Genomic DNA, 13,182 nt, shown 5'->3' on the forward strand with positions numbered 1-13,182 from the left:
TGACAGAAATAAAAGGATTCCATGAAAACACTACGAACAACTCTACACCAACAAATCAGACCATCTAGACACAACAGCCAAACTCCTAAAATGACACAAACTACCAAAAGTGACTCAAAAATGACCCCAAGTAAGCATGTGGGGTATCAGCGCCGCCCTCGGTCTCCTTGACCATTCAGGGCAGGGTAGGGAGATAGGGAGGCATGATCCCCGTTCCCTGGCCTGCATTTCCAAGTCTGAATCCCCCAGCACCCTGGGGAGGGCCTCGTAGGAGGAGGTGCCACAGGCTATTGTGCCAGGAGCCACGGGAGGCTGCAGTGGGGGTTGGGGCGCTGGATTCCTGGAGGGTCTCCTTCCAGTCAGAGAATGCCCCTGGGGAAGAAGCCTGGGTCTGAACCCCCCACCCCTCCTTGGGCAGATATGTGGGACCGGGGCCCCTTCACATGGTCCTTCCCAAAATCTCATCCCTCCTAGGGCCAGGAGTGGGTGCCAGGCCTGTGCTGGGAAATGGGCAGATTTGGCCACAGCCCCTGGGGCTCTGGTCCAGGCCACAGGAGGCAGCTCTGAGTGCTCTCACTATGCCATGACAAAGCACTGCAAGGCAGAGGGGACCCACAACAGTATCCCTTGTCTCGGCCATTTCCCTGGACTCAACTTCCTCATCTATCCTCTGCGGCCTAGATTTCGGACAGCCCTGCCCACCTACTGTCCATTCACTGCTCAGTCTGCAGTGACTGTTGGATAGCACTCCATGGCTCCCCAGTGCTCTTGGGGAAAAGGCCAAGCCACAGCCTGAGGCCCCAGGCCCTGCTTAGCTCTCCAGAAGAGCTTCTCACCATCCAGCACCCAACCCACGCACTCCTAACTCTGCACCTCCCTGCATAAGCCCTGCTCACTCACCCCCGCTCACACCCCACTTATCCCCGCTCACACTTCCGCTCACTCACCCCAATCACACCTCCGCTCACTCACCCCCACTCAGTCATCCCCGCTCACACTCCCACTCACTCACCCCATCACACCTCCGCTCACTCACCCCCACTCACTCATCTCCACTCACACTCCCGCTCACTCATCCCCACTCACTCACCACCGCACCCCACTCATCCCGGCTCACACTCCTGATCACTCACTCCCATCACACCTCTGCTCACTCACCCCCACTCATCCCCGCTCACTGACCATCACACCTCCGCTCACTCACCACCACTCACTCATCCCCGCTCACTCACCCCCACTCAATCACCCCCACTCACTCACCGCCCCTCACACCCCCTTTGTCCCCGCTCACTCACCCCCACTCGCTCACCCCTGCTCACACCCCACTCATCCCCGCTCACACTCCCACTCACCCCCATCACACCTCCACTCACTCACCCCCACTCACTCATCCCCGCTCACTCACCCCCACTCACTCACCACCACTCACCCCCACTAGCTTATCCCTGGTCCTTCACACAGGCTACACCACCAGCCCCTCCACCACCACCTATTACTTGACTAAATCCTCTCAACCCTCTGGTCCCAGACTAAGAGGCTTCCCTAACCCGGGGCCAAGTGCTGCCCCGCCATCACGCCACTCACCCTTTTGTGGCTTCTCTGGCCTAAAACTCACATTCCCACGCTCAGTCCCTGCCACCCGAGGACCCCACAAGCCCCATTTATGGGTGGGGCCTGGCACACACTGCACAACGAGCTGCTTTTGCATGAACTGCTCTGCGGCTTCGGGCAATCACCCGCCCCGTGTCCTTTGTGAAGTGGGATGACAGGTGCGCAGCCTGCCAACACACCAAGCAGATAAGACGGGCACAAGAACCGGCGTTCAGGGCCTGGCTCATGGAGGGGCCCCAAGTCCCAGCTCAGCAGAGCCTGTCTTGATCCCAGGGTTATGGCTAGGGATTCCCAGCACGCAGGACTTTCCGTGCTCAAGGCAGCATGGTCCCTGGGCAAACTGGGAAGAGCTGGCTGCCCCAGTAGGGCAGAGGGCCTGGCCTTGCATGGGAACCGCCTGTCTCCAGGGCGCTTGCCAACATCTGCTGCTGGCCATGACTCAGCACTTTCGATGGTGGAAAAACCACCACTTGTTTCTGAATCACAAACCCCAGGTGTGCCCTGATGCGAGTGGCCCCGGAAGGTGAACAGGAGGAACCGGGGCACTCACTCTCCACATGGCCCATCTCCACAGCGACTGGAAGGGCCCACTCATAGTAGCCCTTGCCCTGCTGGGCCGGACCCTGGTGGGTGCAGAGGTGGCCCAGCTGCAGGAGCACGTGGGTGAAGTCCCGGCCACACTCCCTGCAGGGCAGCCTTGAGAACAGCCGCACGGCCTCCAGGAGGTGGTGCTGGGCCAGCCTGCTGGCACCCGCGTGCAGGCACAGGGTCCCGAAGTTGGCCAGCACCACTGCCTGGTTCCTCCGCTGGCCCAGGTCCTGAGCCGCCCGCAGGGTGCGGTAGTAGCCCTAGGCTGCCTGTCTCATCCGGCCCAGCAGGGCAAGGGCTACTATGCCTTCAGAGCCACGTCTCTCTCTTGTCATCTAACCCATTTAAACTCTCCTTTCAAACTATATGCCAGACCTAACCACTTCTCACCTTTCTCATCATTTCCAACCAGGTCCAGCCCTCATCACAGCGCTCTGGGTTACTGCAAAAGCCTCCCAATCGCCAGGCACAGTGGCTCATGCTTGTAATCCCAGTACTTTGGTAGGCCAAGGCAGGTGGATCATCAGAGGTCAGGAGTTCAAGACCAGCCTGGCCAACATGGTGAAACCCCTCTACTAAAAATACAAAAAATTAGCCAAGCATGGTGGTGGGTGCCTGTAATCCCAGCTATTCGGGAGGCTGAAGCAGGAGAATCACTTGAACACAGAAGGCAGAGGTTACAGTGAGCCGAGATCGTGCCATTGCACTCCAGCCTGGGTGACAAGAGCGAAACTCCATCTCAGAAGGTTTAAAAAAAAAAAAAAAAGCCTCCCAACCTACCTCTCTCCTTCCACCTTTCACCCTACCCTGCATTCTACCTTCCACTCTCAAACATTTCAGAAAAAAAAAAAAAAAATTATATCCACAGAGAGAGAAAGAGAAAGTACAAATGGGGTGAAATGTTTGGGGAATCTGAGGGAAGAGTATATGGGAATTCTCTGTACTATTTTTGCAACTTTTCCATAAGTCTGGATTATTTTGAATTCAAGAGTTAAACAAAGAAAAAACAAAAACCAAAACAAAAACAAAACACTATCTCCATTTGTGAATCCATCCTGTCTTTCCCCTGGCAACTGAAGGATGCTCTCAACTAAGCACATCTATTTTTTCATGAACACTAAAAGAATCCTTGCCTAGTTTTGACTTTCTGTGCTTGGCAGTAGAATTTCATATATGTGTGTGTGTACATATATGTGTGTGGTGTGTGTGTATATACAGAAAGGGAGAAATATATATGTGTGTATATATATAAATATATTGTAAATTTATAATGGTAATGTGTATATATATAAATATATGTGTGTGTTTAGATATATATAATACATACCCCATAGGCTGTCCTTAACCAGTTCTAAACTTAGTCAGAAAAACACATACCTAAGCAGAGAATTTCAAAATAATAAGATGAATATTTTGATAGAGGGATGTGTTGCTATGGAACATGCTGCTAAGACACAAAACCTCCTAGATGGGGCAAAGAATGAACGAAGTTTTGCACCTATAGGCACCCCCTCTGATATCCCCTCAAACGTTTATATTTATATGCATTTGCTTCCCCCAGGACCCCCGTTTCATAAGGGTTAGTCCTAGAGCCTAGCAAGTTCCTACTACAGCTGGCACACATATGCCATTCAAGAAACAGTGGCTGAGTGAATGACGAGTTAAGAACCATTTGTCAGCCAGTGCTCAGTAATACAAAATGCACTGGTATGCAAACTATATTTTTGTTGAAAGCAAGGGCAGGATCACAAATTATCTTTCCAGAGAAACCAAACCTCAAAAGCTTCTTTACCCTACTAAAGCACGTTATAAGAAGCTCCCCTTACATAAAAGAAAACCTCCTCATTCGTTATCAATGGCATGGAAACCTAATAAGCCTTCACCTCTGATGACATCTCTTCCATCCCCAGGGCTAGAAGAAGGAGGTTCTGGAAACCCTGGTAGTTGTGAAGGTGGCTCCCAGCTCTGACAGTCTTGAACCCTGCGGGTGCGGAGGTCACACAGCAGAAGAACAACAGAGGGAAGCATCATCAGGCTTTGAATATGTTTGAACCAGAGATGGCAAATAGGCTGCAGCCAACTGAAAACACCAGAGATTCATGGTGGCCACCTGAGGGGTTGTGCTCTTAAAAAACAAAAATAAAAATTAAAAATTAAAAAATTAAAAAAGGAAGGGGTCAAGAATCCATCAGGTCTGACTGAGATGTGTATCAGTGACTAACACCTCATATGGCAAAAGTACTCCGGTGCGCTTTGGGTACTCACAGCTTCAGCAGTATTCAAAGGCGTGTGCTTCCCTAAGACTAAGCCACGGGAATACCCCCAGCAACAATGCCAGGAGAAACGTCTAACATGGATTTGGCTAGAAATACAGTTGTCTTTAACAAATTAACACTGAATAAATCCTGACTTATTAGAGCCTGCGAGAATGACATTCTCAATAACAGTTATCACTACAATCTCCAAACATCTGCAATCCTGCAAGGAGGAACTGTGACAGCGCAGGCCACGTGTCCAGACGGCTTCCCAGACTGCCTGTCACAGAATAAAAGAAATGAAACCCCCCCTAAGAATGTCTTCACTCACATTTAGCCAGTTGTTCCTTTGTGTGCATCTCTTTGCTAAAATGGCCATTCTTCCCCACAGCCTGAAGTCATACACTAAAATAAATGAGACTCACATGAAGCCAGAAACGTGCAGATGCCAAGGAAACCAACACAAACGAAATGGGCTGGAGAGTGTGGCCAGGAGGATGGTACTTCCCAGGAAGCAATTACTTCATCTCTGCCCATGAAGCAGGCAGCTGTCACTGTCCCCCAGGCCCACGCCAGCCACTCGAAGTAGGTTCTAACCAAACTACCTCCAACAATCAACATAAATACACCACACAATTGGCTTCTGAAAGGACACCTTGCAACCAACAAGAAACTGCTAGCACAGCTTTGAAAAACTGTGCAACTAAAATCCTTGGAAAGGGATCAACACTGCCACATTTTGACTCAAATACTGTTTCGTGGTAGCACTGCAATAATTCACTGAAACAAAAGAATGAATGAGGAACATTATATAAATGAATATAAAAGAATGAATGAAGAATGAACATTATATAAATGAATGTTTATATAGGAATCAGAGGAAGCATGACTAATCATTTAAAGAAATAGGTCAAGAAACTGCTAGGTTCAGATGCTACCGTGAGACACTGTCAGGGCCTTAGGCAAATTCACTTCTCTTGGTCCTGTTTCTAGGTTCATCAAAAATCAGCTTCGGATTAGGGAATCTGTTGCTTTCCAATGCCTTCCTTCTGCGATTCCAGCCCAGATTTTAGGACTGCTCTCCCACTTGGTATATGAAAGCACTTTCTATGTACAATAGCAAGAGTACATTTCTGTGTTGAATGCGGTTTGGGACCTACTCTATGAGGCAGAATATCATCATGTAATTTTAAGCATGACAACAAGGCACACTCTAGATAAGGATAACACATAAGGCATGGCCATACACCTGTGTGTGCCTGGCAGGGAGATGGGGAAGTCTCATTTAATGAAGCCGGGGTGCCTGTTGCACCTTAACATCCTCAGTCCACATCAAGTTCACAACGTCCTTCTGACATCAAACCACAGGTATCACATACTTTTCCATACTTTCCACCCAAGATTAAAATATGCAGAGCACACCGTGATAAAGACGCCTCCATCCCCAGCATGTGGGCTCACATTCTGTAGAATTACATACTTTCAGGGCAAAATGGTGACCAGGTTGTAGTGGCAAGCAAGACTGGGCTCCGTGGGGACAGCAGGCCCTGCAGCAGCCACCACTCCAGTTGCCACAGTCTGATGCAGCTGCAGAGAAGCTGTGGCTGAGGCCATTCACTTTGTGAGAGAACCGCACAGGAGGGAAAAGGTAGGGAAGGTAGGGAAGAGGGCAATGTCAGGCTTCTGAGCCCAAGCCAAGCCATCGCATCCCCTGTGACTTGCACATATATGCCCAGATGGCCTGAAGTAACTGAAGAATCACAAAAGAAGTGCAAATGCCCTGTCCGGCCTTAACTGATGACATTCCACCACAAAAGAAGTGAAAATGGCCGGTTCTTGCCTTAAGTGATGATATTATCTTGTGAAATTCCTTTTCCTGGCTCATCCTGGCTCAAAAAGCTCCCACACTGAGCACCTTGTGACCCCCACTCCTGCCCACCAGAGAACAACCCCCCTTTGACTGTAATTTTCCTTTACCTACCCAAATCCTATAAAATGGCCCCACCCTTATCTCCCTCCACTGACTCTCTTTTAGGACTCAGCCCGCCTGCACCCAGGTGATTAAAAAGCTTTATTGCTCACACAAAGCCTGTTTGGTGGTCTCTTCACACGGACGTACATGACAGGCAGGTGCAGAGCCAGGGAAGGATCTGTGATGAGACCAGAAAGGAATGCGCCTCCCTGTACACACACTCGGAGTTTATGACAATGTGGGTAGGGGGCTGAACTGGATGCCTGAGAACATTCCTCCAAGTTCCTTTGCTGATTTTCTAAATATTGGTGTAAACTCTGAACTCAGAAAATTTTTTTAAATCACTTCAATCAACATCTTTGTCTGGTGCTCAGCATCATCATGTCTACATGATTATCTAGAAAACCAACTTCAGTTCTAAGGCTCACGTCCTCCTACAGTGTCCCAGGGATTTTACAAGGGAATGCACCTCTCATTCGCATCAAGAACACACACAACTACCATTAAATAAATGCTTAATTTGCTTACACAATTTTTTAAACACCCAGATTTGAAATACAATAGAGAAGACAACTTTTTGATAGCTCTGCTTGCCAACTGGAGAAAATAACCTGCCATGATTTCTAACCAGTCAACCACCTGTCTTCCCTGGCTGCAGTAGGAGCAATCTTTCTGAGCTCAGGATTAAAAAGAACCTAGCTGGTTAAGGGACAGATAATCATCAGTTCTCAGCAGGCCTCCTGGGTCCCAAATCCCCATGTGATACGTGGAAGTAAAAAGCTATCAATGACCAAGCATCTGGACGCTTATCCCACCTTGCCATCTGCTTCTCCTGCCATGCAAATATAAAATTAATAAGCCTGCTATTAGAGAACAGAGTTGGTGCTGCATCTGTCTTCCTAAAATTACGGATAATTACCAGCCCAAAATGGCTTCTAATCAGATTTGAGTGGTCCCTTAGACAGGAAGCTAAAGTGCCTCAGCCCTAAACTGAGAAGAAAACAGAAACTGGAATGTTCTAGGTTTGATTTTTTTCGCCCTTGTTCTAAAGTTGCTGTCCCCAAATCTCCTTCTACTGTCTTGTTTATAAAATGTATGAGAAACAGGGAAATTTAAAGACATTATAGAAATGGCCACTTTTTCTAGGTACAAACTTCGTCAACATGATTTTCAGCTGCTGGGCTTTTTCTCCACAAACTGTGAGCCTGGAGTACATTTTTCTCCCTCGTGGTTACACATTCAGAGTCAGGGAAAGTGGCTTTAGCAGTAAAGAGGGGAGTGCAGTGAGAAGTGACCGGGCACTGAGAAGGGCAGACAGGGACTCTACCTCGGTGGCCTGCAGCATTCCTGGGCCTCGGCCTTTACTTTTCTATCTGTACAAGGGATCTAAAGGCCCGTGATTCTAGGCCACGACAGCTCTTCATACACACATACGCAAATATCACACGCCTATGTGAAAAGCTGTGACACTTGGCTGATTTCCTGAAGAAGTTATCTTGTATCATTTCTACTCAAGTACTCCACCTCCTTCCAGACAAGTATCTGAGGATGATGGGCGATCCCACAGCAATGTGTGTAACCTCTCCTGCTTATGATCCCTGTTCACATAGCATTTTCCAAAAGCATTTGGTGTGAAGTGCCAGAAGAAAGAAGAAGAAGGTTCTTTTAGCCCATTCATTCATTCAACAAATATTGACTGACTAACTACGTGCCAGGCACTGGTGATATAACAAGGAACATACATATTTTTGTAGGTAGAGACAGACAACCAAAAAGTATGTTAAAGAGTGATCAATGCTGTAGAGGAAAATACACCAGGAAACAGGAAAGAAGAATACCCCTAGCCACCCTACACTGGGGTGATGCTAGCGTTACAAAATGGAAACAGCGGCCGGGCACGGTGGCTCACACCTGTAATCTCAGCTCTTTGGGAGACTGAGGCAGGCAGATCATCTGAGTTCAGGAGTTCAAGATCAGCCTGACCAATACGGCGAAACTCTGTCTCTACTAAAAACATAAAAATTAGCTGGACGTGGTGGCACACACCTGTAATCCCAGTTACTCAGGAAGATGAGGCACAAGAATCACTTGAACCTGGGAGGCAGAGGTTGGAGTGAGCCGAGGTCGTGCCACTGCACTCCAGCCTGGGTGACAGAGCAAGACTCTGTCTCAAAAAAAGTAAAAATAAAAATAAAATGTAAACAGAGGATAAGATACCAAAAGAAAGAACGTGAACGATTAATTGTAACAAAAGCCTTTGTAAGCTGATACTTTCCTTCCTGGATCCTTTTACCTTACAAATGGAAAAAAACGGTGGGTAGGGGTAGCATCAAAATTATGGTGATGTTTTAAGATGGCTTTGGGTTTCAGATATCTGACAGCCATACTCATGTACTTCAAGGAGAAAGCTCTAGCTCTGTAAGCCATCTGGGCAATGGTTTAATGTCTTTTTTTTTTTTTTTTTTTTTTTCCCAGAGGATTTTTAAAGTACAGGAAAACGTGTGTGTTTATTTGGCTGCTCTGTGCCCGCACACGTGCAAACTGTGCTAACAGGTTTTTCCATGTTTTGCTGAATTTGCCAGCTTGCCATAAACAGGCTTCCATGTCTTAATTGTCTATAAATAGCACGAACACACAAAAATGCAAATCAAGACAAACTGTCCCTTCAACTGCTGCTGCCATGATGACAGCGAGCGACAATTGGCCAAATCAATACATGGAGACTGAAGCTGTCCGGCAGAGAGCACAGGGCCGACTGCTTTTCCCATAGCATTTAAAGAAACAAGCGGAAACAGCTCTCCACACAGGACAGACACGTCCTTTGTTCTTTGAATAAATGCTGCCAATGCCCAAAATACTTTCTCCATCACACTATCTATATGGAATTCAAGTTCCTTCCAATACCATGAGTAACACCAGTGATAGACTATGTTTAGCCATAATGACCCATTAGCATTCTTTTTCCTCTAAAATGTTGAAATAATAACATTGAGTGTGCACTCACGAGGTGCCAGGCTCTGAGTTTGATCTCGTTTAGTTCTCATTGAAATCCGGTAAGATCAGTACCATATTCTCTCATTTTTCATAGATGAGGAAACTGAGTCATAGAAAGGCTAAGTAAGTTGTCCATGGTCACAGGTTATTTAGGAACTTTTCTCCAAACTTTCAAAAGTTAACTACTGCCACTATTACTAATGGGTTTCTGTTTGTTTGTTTTTCTTTTTTTTTTTTTTGAGACAGGGTCTTGCTCTGACCAGACTGGAGTGCAGTGGCGTAATGATGTTTCACTGCAGCCTCGACTTCCCGGGCTCAAGTGATTCTCGCACCTCAGCCTCTCCAGTAGCTGGGATTACAGGCATGAGCCACCACACCTGGCTAATTTTTTAATTTTTATTTTTTGTAGGGATGGGGTTTCACCATGTTGCCCAGACTGGTTCCGAACTCTGGGCTCAAGAGATCCTCCCAGGTCGGCCTCCCAAAGTGCTGGGATTACAGGTGTAAACCACTGTGCACAGCCCTACAAATGCGACTTGTACAAAGTCAGAGCAGTGAGCAGGAAGAGAACAGAGACTTCAGTGAGTCTCCTGGCTGTTGCAACACCATATCCCTCCTCCATACCGTAATGTGTCTACACCCACCAAGCTCCTAGATGTTGAAGGCAGGCCAGCTCAGAGCCGAAACAGCAGTAAAGAAAGAGAAGATGCAGACATGCGTCTTGATTTCAGTTCCAGCGTGCGTCTCTCCCCTGCAGCTGCACAGGCAGAAACCAGGGGCCTGAGTCTGAGGCAGTGTGTTTGGTTCCTGGCAGGTAATCTTTTGGGAGACCATCCCATACAATTAGTGTTACACTTCTCAAAAAGGAAGTGAGACTTTTATAGAAAAATCGATTCCATTTGGGAGAAAGGTCTAATAAAACTACAAAAGGATAATACAACAACAAATTAAATTCATCTGTCCAAACTGAAATCCCAAAGCCCTCTGGGCACACAGCTGCTTTTCTGAGCTGAAATTCAGCTCCAGCTAAGAAACAGGTCAACTTTTCTAAAAAGATTCTTTTTCACAAGCCTTCAATAAAAATTCCTTTCCCTCACTTGTCATTTTCCAGATTTAATGGCTCCGTTGGCCTTCCTCTTATTTAGGCCATGAGCACTGACTGCATGTCTGCTATGGCTGGGACTCCAAGGGAGGCACCCTAGGGAACACAGATGACGGCAGCACAGCGACACCCTCAAGGAGCACACACGGGGAAGGCAAGATGATACCATGGCAGCCTTCAAACAGAAAAGAACTTGGCCTCCATACCCCGTCTCATTTCTAGAAAACAACGATGCTGAGTCAGTAACATTTACCGAACAGCCTGCAGTGTGAAGGCAGGCACGAGGGGGCTCCATGCGGGGAAGAGCACCTTCAGAAGGGGGCATGCAAGCAACGTGCAGGCAGGAGACACTCCCACTCACAAGGGCCAGCCTGGGGGCCTGCAGAAATGCCCATGCATCTGGGAGGAGGGAGAGAGGACAAGATACTTAAATGCTCCAAAATGAATAGAAGCATCCCAAGAACCTCCCCCAAAATGGGGCAGGGATTTACGAAAGACCAAACCGAGCATGCGCAGTTACCTGAGCATAGCGCCACCAGAGCGAGCTATCAAGGAAGAAACAGGGTCACTAGAAGCCTGAGCCTCTACTCCCAGCTCTGCAACTCATTCACCCTATGACCTTGGTGAAGGCTCTTAGCTTCTGTGAGCCACAAGAGAATCACGGGAAAACAGAAGATATGAAAACTGCTCTGCCTTTTTCACAGAACTGCTGAGGGAATAAAATCAGATAATGGATTTTTAAATTCTCTGTGAATTACGAAGCAAAATACAAACGTATGAAATCATTCTTACCATTAATAACAGCACTGTAAAATTAAGAGCAGAGTTAAGACAACAGCATTTTCCACCCCCCGACTCCCGAGAGAAATAGTGAGTCCAGCTGATGTATTTGGGCAACCCCAGTATCTAGGCTTTGAGAGCCTCAAACAGCTCAGGAACTCTGACAGTATCACTCCAGCCCAGTGCTCATTAAGTTCTCCAAGACAGCCACTGACATAAAATACTACAGCTTTTTCAGCTGGGCTTGAAGCCCTCCTCCAAGCTCACAGCACAGCTAAACAATGAAGAAGAGGTTTTCTGCTACTAGGCTCAAAAGCTGGCTTTTGTAGATTCCCATAGAAAGAACATTCAAGGCCAGGCGTGGTGGCTCATGCCTGTAATCCCAGCAATTTGGGAAGCCGAGGCAGGAGGATCACCTGAGGTCAGAAGATCAAGAACAGCCTGGCCAATATGGCGAAGCCCCGTCTGTACTAAAAATACAAAAATTAGCCGGGCATGCTGGCGGGCACCTGTAATCCCAGCTACTCGGGAGGCTGAGGCAGGAAAATCGCTTGAACTCAGGAGGCCGAGGTTGCAGTGAGCTGAGATCACGCCACTGCACTCCAGCCTGAGGGACAAGAGCGAAACTCCATCTCTAAGAAAAAAAAAAAATAAAGAAAGAGCATTCTTTTTTGCTGATGTTTAATTTCCTGTGCTTAATACAGAGAAATCATACAACACTGAAATCCTGAAAAACATATCATAAAAAGCATTTAGTGACTGAAAAGACATTCAATATAACCTGTAACAGTGAGTTCCCCTCCTCTTTCCAGCGAGCTCCACTAATGCTGTGACCCTTAACAATGCTTTCACTAACACAGAGAAAATTTAATAGGACCGCTTACCCCTCTCAGCTGACAGCTAAACCAGTGCTTCTCCCTGGGCTCACTAAAGATTGCCTTTACCTAAAACCAGGCTGCAATGACCCTGTAGATGTTGACTAACAATTTCAAAATTCCCATATTCTTTGTCCACTCCTAAGGAAGGTGAACTGAAGCCAGGTGTCTCCAAGTCAGAACTAACAGAGGCCTTAAACATCAATGGCCCATCCCCTTCTTTGACAACCAGGCGATCTAAAGCTGAGATTATGGAAGAAAACAGCCTGCTTAGGAACAAAGCGGAAACCAAAGCCTAGTCACTTAACCTCTGGTCCAGAAATCCTGTGACAATCCAGCACCCATATAGGATGAGTCTCCCTAACCAGAAACTCCGAAATCCACAACTTTTTGAGTGCCGACGTGACGCTCAAAGAAATGTTCATTGGAGCAGCTCAGATTCTGGATTTTTGAATTCAGGATGCTCAACCAGCAAGTGCAATACAAATATTCAAAAATCCAAAAATGCAAAAAAATCTGAGACACTTCTGATTCCAAGCAGTTTGGATGAGGGATATTCAACCTGCATTTTTTTTTTTCCTCTAATGAAGGAAATTAAAAATGAGGACCGAGCAAAGTCATTCAACCCATACTAAAGTCATTCAATAGTTTAATTAGTACCCATTTAAAGTTAAGTGCTACCCGCAGATATTTAAAAGGATGAACACATACATGCCTATAATCCCAGAACTTTGGAAGGCCGAGATGGGAGGATCACCTGATGTCAGGAGTTCAAGACCAGCACGGCTAGCATGGTGAAACTCCATCTCTACTAAAAATGCAAAAATTAACCAGGCATGGTGGTGCACACCTGTTATCCCAGCTACTCGGGGGGCTGAAGCACGAGAATCGCTTGAACCTGGGGGGAGCACGTTGCAGTGAGCCAAGATCACACCACTGTACTCCAGCCTGGATGACAAAGCAAGACTCTGTCCAAAAAAAAAAAAAGAAAAAAGAAAATTAATT

At 47.1% G+C, this 13,182-nt stretch overlaps 1 protein-coding gene across 2 annotated transcripts in view; it reads right to left on the reverse strand.

Moving 5' to 3' along the window:
• Positions 1-13,182, reverse strand: part of LOC144341496 (SH3 domain and tetratricopeptide repeat-containing protein 1-like) — a 52,025-nt gene that overhangs the window by 12,558 nt on the left and 26,285 nt on the right. For both annotated transcript variants that reach the window (XM_078005053.1, XM_078005054.1), the window contains exon 4: positions 13,028-13,145. In XM_078005053.1, coding sequence (XP_077861179.1) covers positions 13,028-13,145 — 118 coding nt within the window. The remainder of the gene's footprint in view (positions 1-13,027; positions 13,146-13,182) is intronic.

This window comes from Macaca mulatta, chromosome 6, assembly GCF_049350105.2.
Source record: "Macaca mulatta isolate MMU2019108-1 chromosome 6, T2T-MMU8v2.0, whole genome shotgun sequence".
NCBI classification, from domain to species: Eukaryota; Metazoa; Chordata; class Mammalia; order Primates; family Cercopithecidae; genus Macaca; species Macaca mulatta.